Here is a 16794-nt window from a genome sequence, read left to right on the forward strand (position 1 = left end):
AGTATATGGTGACACTTTTTCTCATTAGTTAAAAATGATTCATATTCATTTATTTATTTAAATGATAAATGAATATATCTTCAATAAATATTTTTTAATTAACAATAATTACAAAATATTATTACTCTATACATAATATTAGAGTACAAAACCAATCCCAGATAAGTAAATTTATTTTTGAGGAGGTTAGCATTATAATATCAAACAAATTAAACGTGTTGAATTAAACATACAAATGTTTGCACAACGATTAGTCCCTCTATTGTTAAAATACCACATTCAGCTCATGAAAATAAAAGAAAAACAATAAGACGTGTGCAGTCATAAGAAAATAACACTAACATTTTTTGTGAGTTTTAAAGGCAAAGAATGTATGATCATTAATTATACGTATCATCACATTATGTTTCCTAGATTTCATCAGAATGACATCAAAATACTTCATTATATTTATGACTTCATATATTCTAACAAACATAGTAGTGATTCAAAAATTATATTCATGAAAGTCGAAACATTTCGTTATGAAATCTAACACATCACGCAGGACCTTGAGTGTAAAGTACATCTTTAGTGTTGCTATCTTTAAACGAATATTCTCCTTGGTTCTCCTACTAACACATCGTCATGTTTCCATACTCCTGATCGTACTGTCCTTCATCAGATGATGAAGTCCTACCATTATGTCTGACATCCAGTGATAACGCCCTGTCATGATGTCTTACATCCAATGATGAAGTCCTGTCAGGATTTCGTACATCCAGGGGTGAAGTTTTGTTAGGATGTTCCACAAAGGAGTAGGTTGCCGTGGTACCATATTTTACACCTTCCTCTACAATTTATTTATTCATTTGTAAGAATAGCAATAATAATTTTCCATATGATTTAAGTTATGAACTAAAAAAATGCATATCGATTGCATATAGGAAAGCTGATACGAGGGGTGTTCAATAAATAATGTCACTAATCAGATTCTATGAAATGCAGGGTTCATTTGATCTTTAGATTTCTTTTCCTTATAAAACTAAATTATAATTTATGGTAAGAGTTATTAAGTAGACAAAAAGGATATTTTAGTTGAATATGTGATTATCAATTTCAAAGACAATCGATTAACACTCCAGTTTAATTGTGCGTGTGTGTCCGTCGTTTTAACTTTGTACGTTCATTATGTATTATAGCTTTACTAGGTGAGATGTTACTTATATGTTATGAAGATTAATAGTGAGTTACATTTCAAAATAGAACAATATACATTATTTTTCGAACACAGTTCAAAAGTCGTTGGCTTATACAGTCAAATCTTTGTCGCCAAGTAATTAATCTGCAAATAATAATTAGCAGTCTTATGTAGTCTGGTTTAAATCAATGTACGATAAACAGCAATAAAATTAGAAAAAAATGTGTATTTCATGCAAATAACAAATACCAACATTAAAAACTTCCTCTTGATGCTCGCATAAACTGGTTGGTGACGTTATCAAATCCTGTGATCATATTAATCGAATCACGTTTTAAGACGTTTTTATGGCTTTAGCAGCTTGAATAAATATCAAATGTTTATCCATACACCACGACTTTTAGCGGACACAGTTGATAACATTGTAAAACAGTACCTAAGGGTATATGCAAGGATGTAAATTTAGTAATGAACATTTTTTTGAGCTTCTACAATAGATTAAATGTAGCCAAAGTAAAATATCCATGAAAGGAGAAACCTGCTTTACGTTATAAGAGCGAATGAAAAAACCAATAAAACATTTTAATCAAGCAATTTCTATAACTTACTTAGAGACAGTTATTATTTTTTTTTATCAAACCTTCGTCACATTTTTCTAAGTTGAATAAATATTAAACTTATCCGTTCTATGTTATAATCAATTTTTCGAAATTACAAACTTAAAGTCAAAACCAATTGTAATATTTACCAAAACATAATTTTAAAAAAATTTATTTAGTAAAGTATATGGTGACACTTTTTCTCATTAGTTAAAATGATTCATATTCATTTATTTATTTAAATGATAAATGAATATATCTTCAATAAATATTTTTTAATTAACAATAATTACAAAATATTATTACTCTATACATAATATTAGAGTACAAAACCAATCCCAGATAAGTAAATTTATTTTTGAGGAGGTTAGCATTATAATATCAAACAAATTAAACGTGTTGAATTAAACATACAAATGTTTGCACAACGATTAGTCCCTCTATTGTTAAAATACCACATTCAGCTCATGAAAATAAAAGAAAAACAATAAGACGTGTGCAGTCATAAGAAAATAACACTCACATTTTTTGTGAGTTTTAAAGGCAAAAAATGCATGATCATTAATTATACGTATCTTCACATTATGTTTCTTAGATTTTATCAGAATGACATCAAAATACTTCATTATATTTATGACTTCATATATTCTAACAAACATATTAGTGATTCAAAAATTATATTCATGAAAGTCGAAACATTTCGTTATGAAATCTAACACATCACGCAGGACCTTGAGTGTAAAGTACATCTTTAGTGTTGCTATCTTTAAACGAATATTCTCCTTGGTTCTCCTACTAACACATCGTCATGTTTCCATACTCCTGATCGTACTGTCCTTCATCAGATGATGAAGTCCTACCATGATGTCTGACATCCAGTGATAACGCCCTGTCATGATGTCTTATATCCAATGATGAAGTCCTGTCAGGATTTCGTACATCCAGGGGTGAAGTTTTGTTAGGATGTTCCACAAAGGAGTAGGTTGCCGGGGTACCATATTTTACACCTTCCTCTACAATTTATTTATTCATTTGTAAGAATAGCAATAATAATTTTCCATATGATTTAAGTTATGAACTAAAAAAAATGCATATCGATTGCATATAGGAAAGCTGATACGAGGGGTGTTCAATAAATAATGTCACTAATCAGATTCTATGAAATGCAGGGTTCAATTGATCTTTAGATTTCTTTTCACGCATAATTTGGTTCATAGTCTATTTATGGCCGTTTATCTTACCACGTTTCATCATTAAATACTCCTTTGACACTGTATAAAGATATGACTTGTAAGTCATCATCCAATAAGGCTGATATGAAAGGCTACATAAAGCAAGTGTCAGGCCAGGTAAAGACTCAAAGAAATTTTCAAAGAACTGTGTAATGTGTATGGAAACAAGTGAATGTCATTGAAACAATTTTATAGGTGGGTCAGCAATCTTACAAATGGCCAAACAGACCTTAAGGATAAGCAACGTCTTGGAGCACCTCGTACGGCTTCAACGGATGTGATACAATGATAATGGTCAATTAAGCATTAAACAGATAGCAAATTCAGTATTAAGGACAGTATTTACAATTTAAAAGACCACCATGGCCTCCGAAAGGTAAGTGCAAGTGGATATACAATATAAAAACAAAAACGATTACAGGTTAAAATGTGAACAAAAAAAATTAAAAACAATACTTAAAATCTACAAAATTTGCAATGGACTGCGTTTATCGGAACTTTTTACAGATGATGAAACACAAATACATTATATTGAATCTCAGAGGAAAATTGATGACAAGATGTGGTTGACTAAAACGGCAAAACGCTCTGTTATAGCAAAACCATGCCAAAGTAAAAAGAAAGTATTATACGCAATTTTCTTAAATAGTGAAGGTCCTGTTGTTCAAGTTGCTATTCGAAAAGGCCGATCAACCACAGGGCATGTATACAAAAGTTATTAACTGAAGAAAGTTAAGAATTACCCGAGGAAGAGACTAAAGTCTGGAATTTGCAACATTCGACTTCTTCATGACAACTCCCCAGCATATAAATCCCAGATTGTGAGATTATTTTTGGAAAAAGAAAAAGTTCATGTATTGTCCCATCCTCCCTATTCAACTGACTTGTTTTGCCTGCAATTTTATTTCCTAAATTAAAAAGGCACTTGTCATGACGAAGATATGATTCGAGCAATGCCTTGGGCTCTGTTGTTTTTCAGTACCATTCCCAATAATCATTCTATAAATGCATTTAAAGCTTGGACAAATCGGATGAAATTATGTGTGTCGTGTCTGCTAAAAGACAGTATCTTGAACTGACCATTAAAAACAAAAAAAAAAATCTTATTGTGTTATTTTTGTATTAATGACATTATTTTTTGAATGCTCCTCGTAGACACGTAAAGATTAAGCTAATAAAAATTCTTTACCATTCATTGCATTGTTACTCTTGTTGAAATTAGAGGTCCTTGCTTTCTTTTTCCTGTTGATTATGCGTTAAAAGGTGAAAAACAGTAAACACAAGTGTTTTCAGGTGGCCATTATTGACACATAAGTCACACTTTAAAGAAATAATATAATGACTTCTTTGAAAACTCACAAAATTAATGTTTTTATTATGTCAAAAGACGTTCAATTGGACTTCGTTTGATTCTTTTCAGCTCATCCGGCATATAGCTCAAATAAGATTTCTTAACAAACGTTTGTTTTCGTATGTCCACCAAATAAACTTTTTTAAACTTTTTATTTTTCTGTTTTAAATTGTTAAACAGACATCCTTGGCATCGTCTTGGCAATACGCATACAGTAAATGAATTTAAAGTTTGTTCAAATTCTATGAACAAACGGTTACCCAATTCAAGACAAATGCTAAAGATATATAAAAATACATGTACGATAGTGTGTTATCAAAAACATTAATGGCCAATAATTTGAGAGTTCCCCTAAAGGCCTAATCATAGTTTGTTAAAACGTGTAGGCAATAACAGCAAAGTTGTATTGATATATGGCCAAGATAATCTTTGCAAACTGTTAACTGCTAAGTTTAACCGGAACATGATTTAAAAATTGCTTACCTCTCTCGATAAGGTTTTTGCAGCTTTAGCATATTTCCGTACATTTGGTCACTCTGTTCTACACTCCTGTCCGGTTTCTTGTTAGGACGCACGACTGCGGCATAGATTACTGGTGAATCTCTAGTTATGTTATCTGATGACACTGATGAAATCAAATAGCAAAATATCCAAAGCCTTTAATAACACTAAATGTTTTGAGAAAAAACGGAAGATTTGAGAAGAAACGACTCAAAACAAACCGTTTGATGCATTTCTTTCAGTGGAAACTATAGGGTATTCTGCGTTATTTTTTCTTGTTCTGTGATGTAGTATTCAAATCATTATATTTATGTATTAATTATGTAAAAAAGAAGTAAAGCACACATAGATTTCTATATAAGTCCGACTACTGTGGTAATAATAAATGTGTCTCACCTGTAAACTACACTTAGTAGTACCACCAACAACACGATTATGATGAATAATGATGCAGATTACGAAATTTTTAAAACCAATCCTAACGGTTTCCCTTGTTGCTCGTCTATAATTGGATTATAGTTACCGTTATTTATAAAGCACTAAACGCATGTAGCCTAAAGAATTCCTTTATTATATATCAACAACAAAAAAATAAAATATCATAAAATTAACTTGTTTCCAAATGCACACCTAAAATGGTCCTTAGTTGTTTGTTTTTGTTTCAGGTTAGAACGCGTTATAAAATATTTTACAAACCCTGAATTTCCTAAAGAAAATCATTTTGATGCTCATATATATTCTAAAATATTTAACTAAACAAAATGGAGGCATATTCTATTAAAATTAATTGTTTATAGTGCATTAATAAAAATGCATACTTTATGTGAGGTTTTTCATCTGTACGTTCATATCAGGAAAGATAGTAACAAGTTACATTTAATTCAAAGTTAGATGAATTAACGAATAAAAACGGTACTAAAAGTGGGGTATAGAAAATATGACAGATGAGGAATTTTTTTTTTTACGGACTGTTCAACAGGATACTTTTAAAAAACATTTACCTGTGCTCTTTTCATCTACGGATGTTGAAGCCTTTTCTGTAGAATAATGAATAAATTAATTATTAAACAACTTATCTGAATGAAGTATTTCTTTTCAAGATTGACTTTTTTTTTATATTTTCAATTTACAAAATACCGTTGAATAAATGAAATAAAAAAGTTTAAATAGACCAGTTTAACTTTCAATCAAAAATATAAAAAAAAAAAAACTAGACAGTCTCTCAGAAATATGATTGAATATTGGAACCATCTCAAATATTCACAATAAATATAGATAAAGAAAACGTTACCAAAAAGAATTGAGACAAAAATAAAACCAGCAACCTCCTGAAGCCGACCATATATACAATTGTAAAAAAAAAAATGTGAATGAATTTTTACCAATATGATAATAATAAGTTCTATACAGAATAATCTTTTAATTAAACAAATATTTTATTTATCAAATAAGTAAATAATAAGTGTGGACATCAGGCTGTGCCTATGTAAGTCCTCCCCCTGAGGATCAAAGATACAACTGATACAGAATACTAAACAAGCTTTTCAGAAAGTACATGACTGACACAGAGTATGCATCCATTTACCTGTAGTTATACATCCTGACACATCGTCACATTCGTCAGCATTACAAGTACAGGTTTCATTACACTGCTCTCCATAATATCCCTGGGGACACTTTGGTCTACATAAACGTCGTCCAATACAAGCTAGAACAAAACAAATGGTAATATAACCAAATATTTCGGGTTACTATATGTAAAATACTATATAAAATATTGCATTGTACTGAATGAATTTATCTCGGCATGATATATCTATATAAGAGGCATACATACCGCTGCATATTTTATTAAAAGTATTGTGGATAATGGCAATATTATTACTACAACACGTAGACAGAAATCTAAAAAAAAAAAAATACAAGTAAACCTTTTGTTAGCAACTGTGATTTGTAAATGAAAAGTAATAAAACAACAACATATGTAGGTAGATATTGTACATACGTTCTATGGTCACATCCCACATCTCCCTGTTCGTCAGCAGCAACAAAGATGATTCCACTAAAACCCACAACCACGTACAGCGCGATGGTCTTCATTTCTAAGAAGAAAGAAAGGTTGAGTAATCGCCCTTTATACCATCCTTGTTGACTTTTGGACTCCTAGAACTAGACAATAATTGAAAGCTGTGTAGTTCCGTCCTGTTTAATCACACAATGTTCCATTATTAATTACTAAAAAATATAAAATATACAGATTGTTTTTATAATCATTGTCTTAAAATGTAGTAATACTTTTATCGACGACAGCAAGTCTGATTAAACAATCGATTTATACGTTTTCTTTCACAGTCAACTTACAATAAATGTTATTGAATTATAGATTATGATTGAGTTTCAGTATATAAAATATTTTACACCATTAAATCTATCATTTTTTTATTGAACTAAATTATCCTTTTAATTGAAAAGCAAAAATTGAGTTTGAATAAATAACAAATAAATATATTCTCTAAAATTTGGTACTTTAAACATTATTTAGTATAGCATACATAAGCAAACTTTGAAATTCAAAATTACATGTAATTCAAAACCTGTTGGACATTGCTTCAAAGTAAATTATTTGTATGAGTGGTATTGTCACGTGTATATTGGTATAAGTTTTTTCCTCGTTATTGTTTCAAAATTTATAAAATCAGAAATGTTAAACAACATTACGAGTGGTCATATCATGGAACCTATTTTACATATTTAAAAAGATTATCCTATATATTAATATTACAAAAATAATGTATCTTAACGAAAGTTTAGATTTACACTTTTTATAATTTTGTTTTTTAATTTAGGTCAACAATGATCATTCTATTTCAAAATACTGAGTGCTAGTAAGCAAAGTTAAACCTTTTAAGGGGAGTGCGTGGCCATCTTGTACATTTGAGAATAAGAATGTAAACATTTCTTCAACGGGCTTGTTTCTGTCCCCAAAACCGACCAAAAATGTTGTTAAAAAATATCAAAGCAATAAATATGAAGTTCTACATGCATTTTGTTTAAAAATTATGAATACCAAAACAGAACAATGCCTTTTTAATCACTAAGAACAGCTGTCGAACTGCGCAGGTACAGATTTATTTTGGAGGTTTAAAAATCTGGAAAAATATGAAGGAGGTCCATTGGTGTCCTCTCTACAACCATTTGTTAAGAATAAGTTTGAATTTTGCTGATATAAGTTGTAACTTTGTCTCAATGTAAGGTACCCTATTTTTAAAATGGGCCTGGAAATCACAGAACACATTTGTCTGTGTCTATGGAGGTACATTGCAAAATTATTTTCAATTTGAGACAATTGCTTTTTGGGACCCTTATCCCACTTCTAAAAAAATCATTTTAATTTATACTTAGATATATATAACTAAAAAACCTCTATAAAACAAACATGGGACAGGTATAAAGATGTATATGAAACTTTTTACTAGGAAAATATAACGTCAATGCGTCAGGGTTAGGGTTAGGGTCTTCATAGACACATGCCGACTGATTAAAATGGGGTACCATATGTTGAAGCGAAAATACTATTTAAATGAGCAAAATTGAACCCCCATCTATTTATTTTTTCAGATCTTTAGTAGCTGCACAGTTCGACAGATGTTCTGAGTGAGTATAAAAGCATTTTCCCGTTCTTGTATGCATACTTTTAAAATAAAACTGACATGTAGGACTTCATATTTCTTGTTTTTAAATCTTTTGGCAACATTGTTGGCAAGTTTCGGGTAGAAACAAGCCAGTTCAATAAATGTGTACATTCTTATCCTCAAATGTAAAAGTGGCTGCTCATTCCCATTAATTCGAAGCGAGAAGATGAAATGTTGGACGATGTAATAAAACATACCTCGCAGCTGGTCTTTTGTTTGTTAAACTACAGCCGCTGATATCTGTAAATTTAACATTAGAAGTTTTCCGTCCGCCTTTTTTCATCTATGCCTTTATATTATAATGGATGTGTTCATCCGATGTAGAATGACAATTGACATAAATGTGACATTTGATGGCTCAAACCTCAATCTCTCGAATTGAGGTCAATGTACCGATCTTTTTATATATATAACCAAACATATATATCTCTCGAGGCTGTTGATCTCTCGAAGTAAATCATCGATCCCCTTATTCATAATTTTTATTCTAATATCATCCCATGTAAACCATTAACTATGCAAAATAGTTTATTCTTCTTTACAGAGTTTAGTATTATGAACAGGTATCAAATTCTGTTTTCTTAATAATTATGCCGATAAGTCAAATTCTATAGCATATGTTATGAGCGCTGTCAAAAATTGTTCTATTATGTATGCTATAGAATAGCAATATATCATTTTTTGCAGCAACATTTAAATAGATACAACATCTAAGATTTATATTTCAAAGCAAAACATCCTGGGAGGAATTCATGAATATCTAATGGGGTAAAATCGTCCTGTTTTATCGTGTTTTTTTCTGTTAGTAAGATTATTATATGTATAAAAAATTGGCATTTGCAAAAATTGACCTTAAAAAACTTTTAAAATGTTTACAAGACTAAACAACAGTAGACATGAGTAAAAAACGATTTATCGCATCGAAAGTTTGCAAAAGTTTATAATGCAAACACAAACTTAGTGTGATTCCATCTGAAACAATAAAAGTACGAAACAAATAGATTCTTACTGTTGGCAACTCAACTGAACATAAATATAGAACGTTTAAATTATCTTACATTTATCATTTTCATTTATTTCAAATATTTGAAACGAAGCCGATTATGCAGTTTTTTGCTGTTGTTAAAGTTTTATTTAAAAAGTAATTTGAACATTTGAAAGTAATGATTTTACACTTAAATACCGTGCTGCATTTATACTGTACTATTTGTCAGAAATGAGGTCCATTATTTTCCCTCAAAATAATAATCATAAGTTCTAGCACAGACAACACTTGATATTTGGTTTAAAAATGTTTATTAAATTGATATTGGTTATGTGCGATGCATTGTCAATCTTTTAAAGAATTATTCACCAAAAACAATTTGCTGTTTATTATAGAGTACATTTATCTTAATAGATAGAGATAACATTAATTGCACTTTAATCATATTTAAAAATAAAAACAAAAAAAAAACAACGTTTTTTATCATTGGACTTTAAGATCATCGGTCATTTGGTACAGTTGTTCTACACATCCTATTAGAGTCAAGTTTGGGTCACACACTTTAAACAGATCACCATGTTTTCTGCAATAAAATAATATAATTGTTAAGAATTATTCGAATCGTACACTAAAGGAAAATAGATTTATGAGAAAAAAGAGAGGTACATTTTACATGTTATGTTTGTTACTGTCTTATTATTGTGATCAACAATTAATATAAGATATAATTACAAAGCTAATACTATTAAAAATTACCTTCCGATGGTAAAATCTTAATTTGTCAAAATATAAAAATGGAATAATAATATTGAATTGCCCGTATTGTATGTCCTTTTTTTAACACCATGTTCTAGTCCAATAATTGGGTGTCCTACATCAGGGAGAGAGAGAGAAGCGATTTATACTCGGTCTTATTCTATTTACATTATCAAATTTTGTCCATCTTTTTTGAGTCTGCAAAAATGAAATAAATAAAACGTTTTTGCTTGTTAAAAAGATCGTGTTAGATAAAATAAAGTAAAAACATAGTTAAAAAGATTGTTTTGATAAATAATTAAGCCTTTACATACCTTTAAGCATTTCTTAAAAGCATTTATCCTCAGCACTTGGTTACTGACACAAACAGACTTAGAAGTGTGCTCTCGTTTGAATCAAAATATATGCAGAATTATTTGAAATCGTATTAGCTAAAAATTACCCATTAAAAAATATGTCCATGTATTTGTCATAAATGATTGACACTAAACTAGATTTTATTTCAATGTAGTTGTCAGAATACATACTATATGTAAAATAAAGTGTTCAAAATGAAAGAAAATGTTATAATATCAAATTTGAAACCTAAAATATATATAATACTTCTGTGTGAATCTACATCAAAATCTTAAGTGTAAAGTTACATTTATGTTGAATTTTTCAATCATAAATGGTTCATCTGTTTAGAATTGTTAATATAAAAAAAATATCAAAAAATCAATTACAATTCCATTCAAATAAACAAGCCTCAATGCATGACAGAAAATATGACAACAGTGTAGAAAATGTCGAAAATTATCACTGGCTTCTGAAAAATTCAAATGAAACTTTGTGCAGTTCCTCAGAAAAACAGATAAAATAATGTTTGCAAATATTAAAACTTTCTGCATGGTATTTACACTAAAGGTCGTATGGACAAAGAAATTGAAAGGAAAATATTGCAAATAAATAGTTACTAATAATCTTATGAAGAGGAAATCAAAATCAAAATTCTAATCAAAAACACATAAAACAATTATAGTTCGCGATTCACTAGACCCTTCCCCAATAAATAGTTATTTTTTCAATGCAGAAGAGATGTAATTCTTAAGTAAGAACACTTATCACATGAATTTTTACCAGCTGTGACGCATCCTGACACATCGTCACATACGTCAGCATCACAAGTACAGGTTTTATCACACTGCTTTCCATAATGTCCCTCTGGACACTTTGGTCTACATCGAAGTCCAAGACATGCTACAACAAAAATTGGTAATATAGCCAAAGATTCCGGGCTTCTATTTGTAAAACTTTATATGAACTATTGCATTATATTGAATCTATTTTTCTCGTCATGATATGTCTATATAGGAGGCATACATACCTTTGCATATTTCATTAATTGTATCATTAATGTGAATACTGTAAATATCATTACCACAACACGTTGATAGAAATCTGAAAAAGATAGATTTAATAAGTATACGTAATTGTAAATGAGAAGTGGAAAATCAATAACATATGGAGATATTGTAAATACGTTCTATAGTTACAACCCACATCTCCCTGTCCGTCAGCAGTAACAAAGATGATTCCACTAAACCCCACAACCACATACAGTGTGATGGTCTTCATTTCTGACAAAAAGACAAGTTGAGTAGTCTTCCTTTATACCATCCTTGTTGACTTTTGGATTCTTAGTACTAGACAATCCTTCAAAGCTGTCTAGTTCCGTCCTGTTTGATCACGTAGTTTTCGATTAATTATTATTTAATAATTTAATTCTGATTGTAACGCCTCATTTGATTGGCTAAATAAATTTATATAACATAACTTGCCTACGTAACAATAAGACGCGCGAGCGAAACGTATTAATCCGCTTGAGGTTACGTTTAAATTTTGTACAAATTAACATATTTTAACTAATTAATGGGCCTTGTTATCTTATTTAAATAGTAAAAAATTAAATAATAAGGAATAAATTTAATTTCTTCCTATGTTATACAAGTATAACATAACTTGGAACAGTTTACGCTTTTTTATAAACCGCTTTGCGGTTTATAAACTTAAGGCGTAAACTGTCTTAACTAAAGTTATGTTATATCGAATAACATAGGTAGAAATTAAATTAATTTCTTATATAATGCCAAAAAACCCGATTCATTATAAGGTTATTGTCCTTGAATGTTATAACACATTTATCGACGAAAGAATGACAGTGGATACTGTAGAACATTTCAACACGCCGACTTGAAAACAAATCTTTTGTTCTAAACGATTTTTTCAATTCAGAAAAATATCAAAATGATTAAATAATTTGGTCATATTCGAAAACTCATCACTAAAAATGTCTGCAATCCAGTGCAAGACCTTATAGAGTGTTCACGCGTTTCTTCTAGACTAAATTACGTAAATGCATTGCTCTATAGGTTGAGTTCGATCTATCTAGACAGCAAAGAATAAAAAAAACAGTGGGCAGGTTTATAACAAGGGCAAAGTAACATGATCATATTACTCCTGTGCTTATGTCTCTTCAATAGCTGCCAGTAGAAGTTCAAATACTGCATAAGTTAATTGTGACTATTTTTGAGGCGCTTCACGGGATGTTACCATCATGCATACATGATCATACAAAAACATGGAGATAGACGGTTTGAGGTTGCAGTGCTGCTACACTGTGAAACGGTTCCCCGCCAAATTCAAAGCACGAACAACATCTTTTCTTTTTAAATATCACTTTAGGTTCGTTTATTTAACCTACCTTTTAATAATTGACACTGTAACCATTTTATTGATATCGTGTAGAGGACTCATGTTTTTATTATTTTTTTTAAAGTAATGCAATTCTTCTCACTGTTTAGACATATAATCATATATTATGTCCGTTAATTATCTATCTAAATCATATGATTTAATTGTACATCATACACATGCATAGAGTAATATTTATAATAATTATGAATAATCAATGAATAAATATATTCATGCACAAATTGATACTTTTAAGGTTATTTAAAATATGTATACATTAGCGAACTTTGAAATTCATGATAACATGTAATTTACAATCTGTTGGACTTTACGCCAAAGTGTTTTGTATGTATGAGTAGAATCGACCTTGTGTATATTTGTATAAGCAGTTTCCTAGTTGACATTATAAATTAAAAATGTCAAAGAACATTACAAGTTGTACACATTCAAAGATTTTTAAGAATACATTTATATCACAATAACACGAAGTAAAAAGGGGTAATGTTGGACGATGGTGAAAATACTTTACCCGCAAACTGGTCATGTGTTCGTGTTTATATTCTCGCGATTTGATGAAAAATGTTTGAATCGCAAAATGAATGACTCTTGTAATATAAGGAAACTACAGTATGCAATATCTATTACATTATATTTTCTATGTTTGGGAATATTAATCATAGCTTAACTCTAATATGCCTGAATTTAGTGAGACTCTAACACACCAGGATTCGTTTCCACAGTGTTGTAAAAATTCTAAAATAGCAGCAAGATTGCAGGGAAATAAACAAAAATTTATATAATTGTTTTTCAAAGAGAAAATAGCAGGTGGTCCTCACAGTGACCGAGACTCCTGCGATTCCACGGTATTCTTTGCCACTGACTTCAAAATAGAATTAAACACAATATAGCTCACGCATTTTTAAAGGGGCATGGTCACGGTTTTCGTCAAATTTTATTTTTCTGTTTTTATTATTCAGAATGCTTTATGAATGCATTTCTAATGATCAAATGAAATTTGGATGCCAGTCGATCAGTTTTAAGCAAGATACAGGGCTCACAATTCTTCGTCATGTAAACAAGGCTCGTGCCAGTAAAAATCTTTTTCAAGCTGATTTGTCTATCTTTTTATTCATTTTAAGCACAAATAAAAGTTCCTAACGATTACCATATTCATTTGAGGTCTTAAACTGGATTGTTCACTTCAACATTCAAATGTAAACAAAAGCTTTGTTTACATAGCGAAGTTTTTAAATCAACAAATGACACTCACAGTTTGGTTGCCTATTGAAAATGCCTTACTGAAGCATTGTAAACATTAAAATCGAAAAAAATAATTTTTGACCAAAATCGTGACCAATTTTAGTTAAATGTAACTTGACATGTTTCGTTATCGATGCAAACAATAAAAATGCTAATTCACTTATATACTGTATTGTTTACGAAAATATAATTAGACAAGACGTGGATTATATACATATCACAACTTCACAGTGGTTAATTGTTTGATATTCATTTCATTTGATGTTTTGTCTAAAAAATGAAACAAAGACAATCAATTTATGTAAAGCTTTATATTACACTCAATAAAACCAGTACTAATATGAGCAAATAAAACTTGTCCAAGATAAGTGATTCATCATAAGAGTAATGTTGTATTCCTATAATTTCAAAAGTAGCAAATGTTCTTAATAAATCATTGCTTCGAATATATCACATCCAGCTTATGGGAAAAACATAGGATGAATGCAGACATGATGAATTTACAGAGATATTTATTTTTTAGTTTTATAAGCAACACATAGATTGTTATTCCTAATACCCCTTCATTTTTGTTTTTTACATTCTATTAGAATGTTCTCGAAATACTTCATTACACTTCTGACATTATTAATATGAACAAACAGATGTGATAAAAAATTACATTCATGAAAGTCGAAAAAATAAGTTATGTTAGATAACATATTGCACAGGACTTTAAGTACATCTATATTTTTATTCATTAAAATACAATGGTTATCTATGAAGAATAATGTTCTCCTCAAAATGTCTATATACGCGTTGTCATGTTCCCATACGCCCGGTCGCTCTGTCCTAAATCCTGTGATAACGTCCTGTCAGGATTTCTCACTAAGGAGTAGATTGTCGAAGAACCAATTTGCAGACCCTCTATAAAAAAATTATATATTCATTCGTAAAAATTGCCGTTAGAGTTTCTCATATACTTTTACTTATAAAATAAATAATTAAATCGTTTAATTTTGTTATGATTAGGACAATAAATACTTTACCACCTTCTTGATTATTACTGATGTTGATCTCAAGGCATTTCGCCTTGGTGTCCCTGTCAAATATGCATTAAAAAGTAAAAAAAAAAAATAACAGTAAAACAATGGTTTTCAGATTGCTATTATTTAAACATAATTCACACTTTAAAGGTATATATCATGGCGTCTTTTACATAGTACAATACATCGAGCTTGTTCCATGCTTCTTAAACTTTAAACCTTTTAAAAACAATGCTTTTTAACTATTTCAAAGATGTGAACAAACATTAAAAAGCGTATGTTGCAGTCGATGTCCGCATTTTCACATATTTGCTTATTTATTCACTTATTTATTTATTTATTTATTTATTTATTTATAATTTGAAATTGCTCAGTAAATTAAATAAATCCACACTTTGGCATATTCGATAGTAAATGATTTAAACCCGTTTTTGTTCAAAATATTGACCAGGCATTTATTTAATTCCAAACAAAAGTGCACATGAAGCTTAACAATAGAATGATGTTTCAAAGGTGTCCAGTACATGTCCTATTCTGTGAAATTTCCCCCCTTGGCTTATTCAAACATAGTTATTTTAGGTAGGTTATGATAACAATGTAATGTATTATGGTCAATTTCATCTTTGCAAACAGGTAAATAATTAAATGAAACAAGGCACGTCTCTGTATTTTATTACCTCTTTTGATCTGACGTTTGCGGCTTTGGCATTTTTCCGTACATTAGATCGCTTTGTTCCACACTCCTGACTGGTTTCCTGCTAGGACGCACGACCGCAGCATAGATTACTGCTGAATCTCTAGTAATGTATTCTAGTGAAATTAAATAGCAAAATATACCAAAACCTTTGAAAATTCATTATAACGATAAAAAGAGGAATATGATGAAAGAAAAGGAACATAGCAAACCATTTGATGCACTTCTTCCAGTGGAGACTTCTTCTGGGTATCGTGTGCTATTTTTCCTCGCTCTGTAATTTATTATTCTTATTGTTTTTATGTAATAATACTTATAATGATTAGATGAGCTTAATCATACAATCATTACTTTTGAGCGAGTATTGTAATATAAGTAAAATTTAGCTTACCTGTAAACTACTCTTAAAAGGACGGCCAACAGCAAAATTATGATGAATATTGATGCAAACAAAGACATTTTCAAAATTATTCCTAAACGTTTTCGACTGTATTTTTGCAAATCTACAACTTGATTATAAATGAAAACGTTATTTATAAAGTACAAAAACCTGCAGCCGAAATGTTTCCTTAATTACATTAAAACAGAAAGGAGCAAAACCTAAAAACAAATACTCGGTTTCCGAATACACACCTTATATCGTTCTTCTTTTGAATGATAAGTAAATCATATTTTACGGGCGTTATTTCCTTAAAAAATTCACATTCATACTTATTGATATTTTATTTATTTAGCTAAACAATTTCATATAGTCCTCAAAGTTCTTTTTTTTCAGTTAATGGCCAC

General features: G+C 29.9%; 1 protein-coding gene and 1 long non-coding RNA gene across 4 annotated transcripts; both read right to left on the minus strand.

The window, feature by feature from the left end:
* Nucleotides 1–524: 524 nt before the first annotated feature.
* Nucleotides 525–6963, minus strand: LOC128190525 (EGF-like and EMI domain-containing protein 1). Of its 3 annotated transcripts, XM_052862607.1 has the most exons (7): nt 6869–6963; nt 6701–6768; nt 6449–6571; nt 5865–5900; nt 5260–5365; nt 5085–5143; nt 4920–4987 (listed from the first exon to the last, which is right to left on the minus strand). In XM_052862607.1, the coding sequence occupies exons 1-5, from the start codon at nt 6961–6963 to the stop codon at nt 5319–5321; spliced, it is 369 nt and encodes a 122-aa protein (XP_052718567.1). In that variant the 3' UTR covers nt 4920–4987; nt 5085–5143; nt 5260–5318. The 3 variants fall into 3 exon arrangements, with proteins under 3 accessions (XP_052718565.1, XP_052718566.1, XP_052718567.1); XM_052862605.1 differs by lacking the exons at nt 5865–5900; nt 6449–6571; nt 6701–6768; nt 6869–6963 and adding exons at nt 525–832; nt 4201–4253 and having other exon boundaries at nt 4846–4987; nt 5260–5328; XM_052862606.1 differs by lacking the exons at nt 5865–5900; nt 6449–6571; nt 6701–6768; nt 6869–6963 and adding exons at nt 2040–2792; nt 4201–4253 and having other exon boundaries at nt 4846–4987; nt 5260–5328.
* A 4066-nt stretch (nt 6964–11029) lies between these two features.
* LOC128190529 (uncharacterized) lies at nt 11030–11898 on the minus strand. Its single transcript, XR_008244363.1, has 3 exons — nt 11839–11898; nt 11663–11736; nt 11030–11535 (listed from the first exon to the last, which is right to left on the minus strand). It is a non-coding gene; the product is annotated as an uncharacterized LOC128190529 (long non-coding RNA).
* Nucleotides 11899–16794: the final 4896 nt, after the last annotated feature.

Source organism: Crassostrea angulata, chromosome 6 (genome assembly GCF_025612915.1).
Source record: "Crassostrea angulata isolate pt1a10 chromosome 6, ASM2561291v2, whole genome shotgun sequence".
Lineage (NCBI taxonomy): Eukaryota > Metazoa > Mollusca > Bivalvia > Ostreida > Ostreidae > Magallana > Magallana angulata.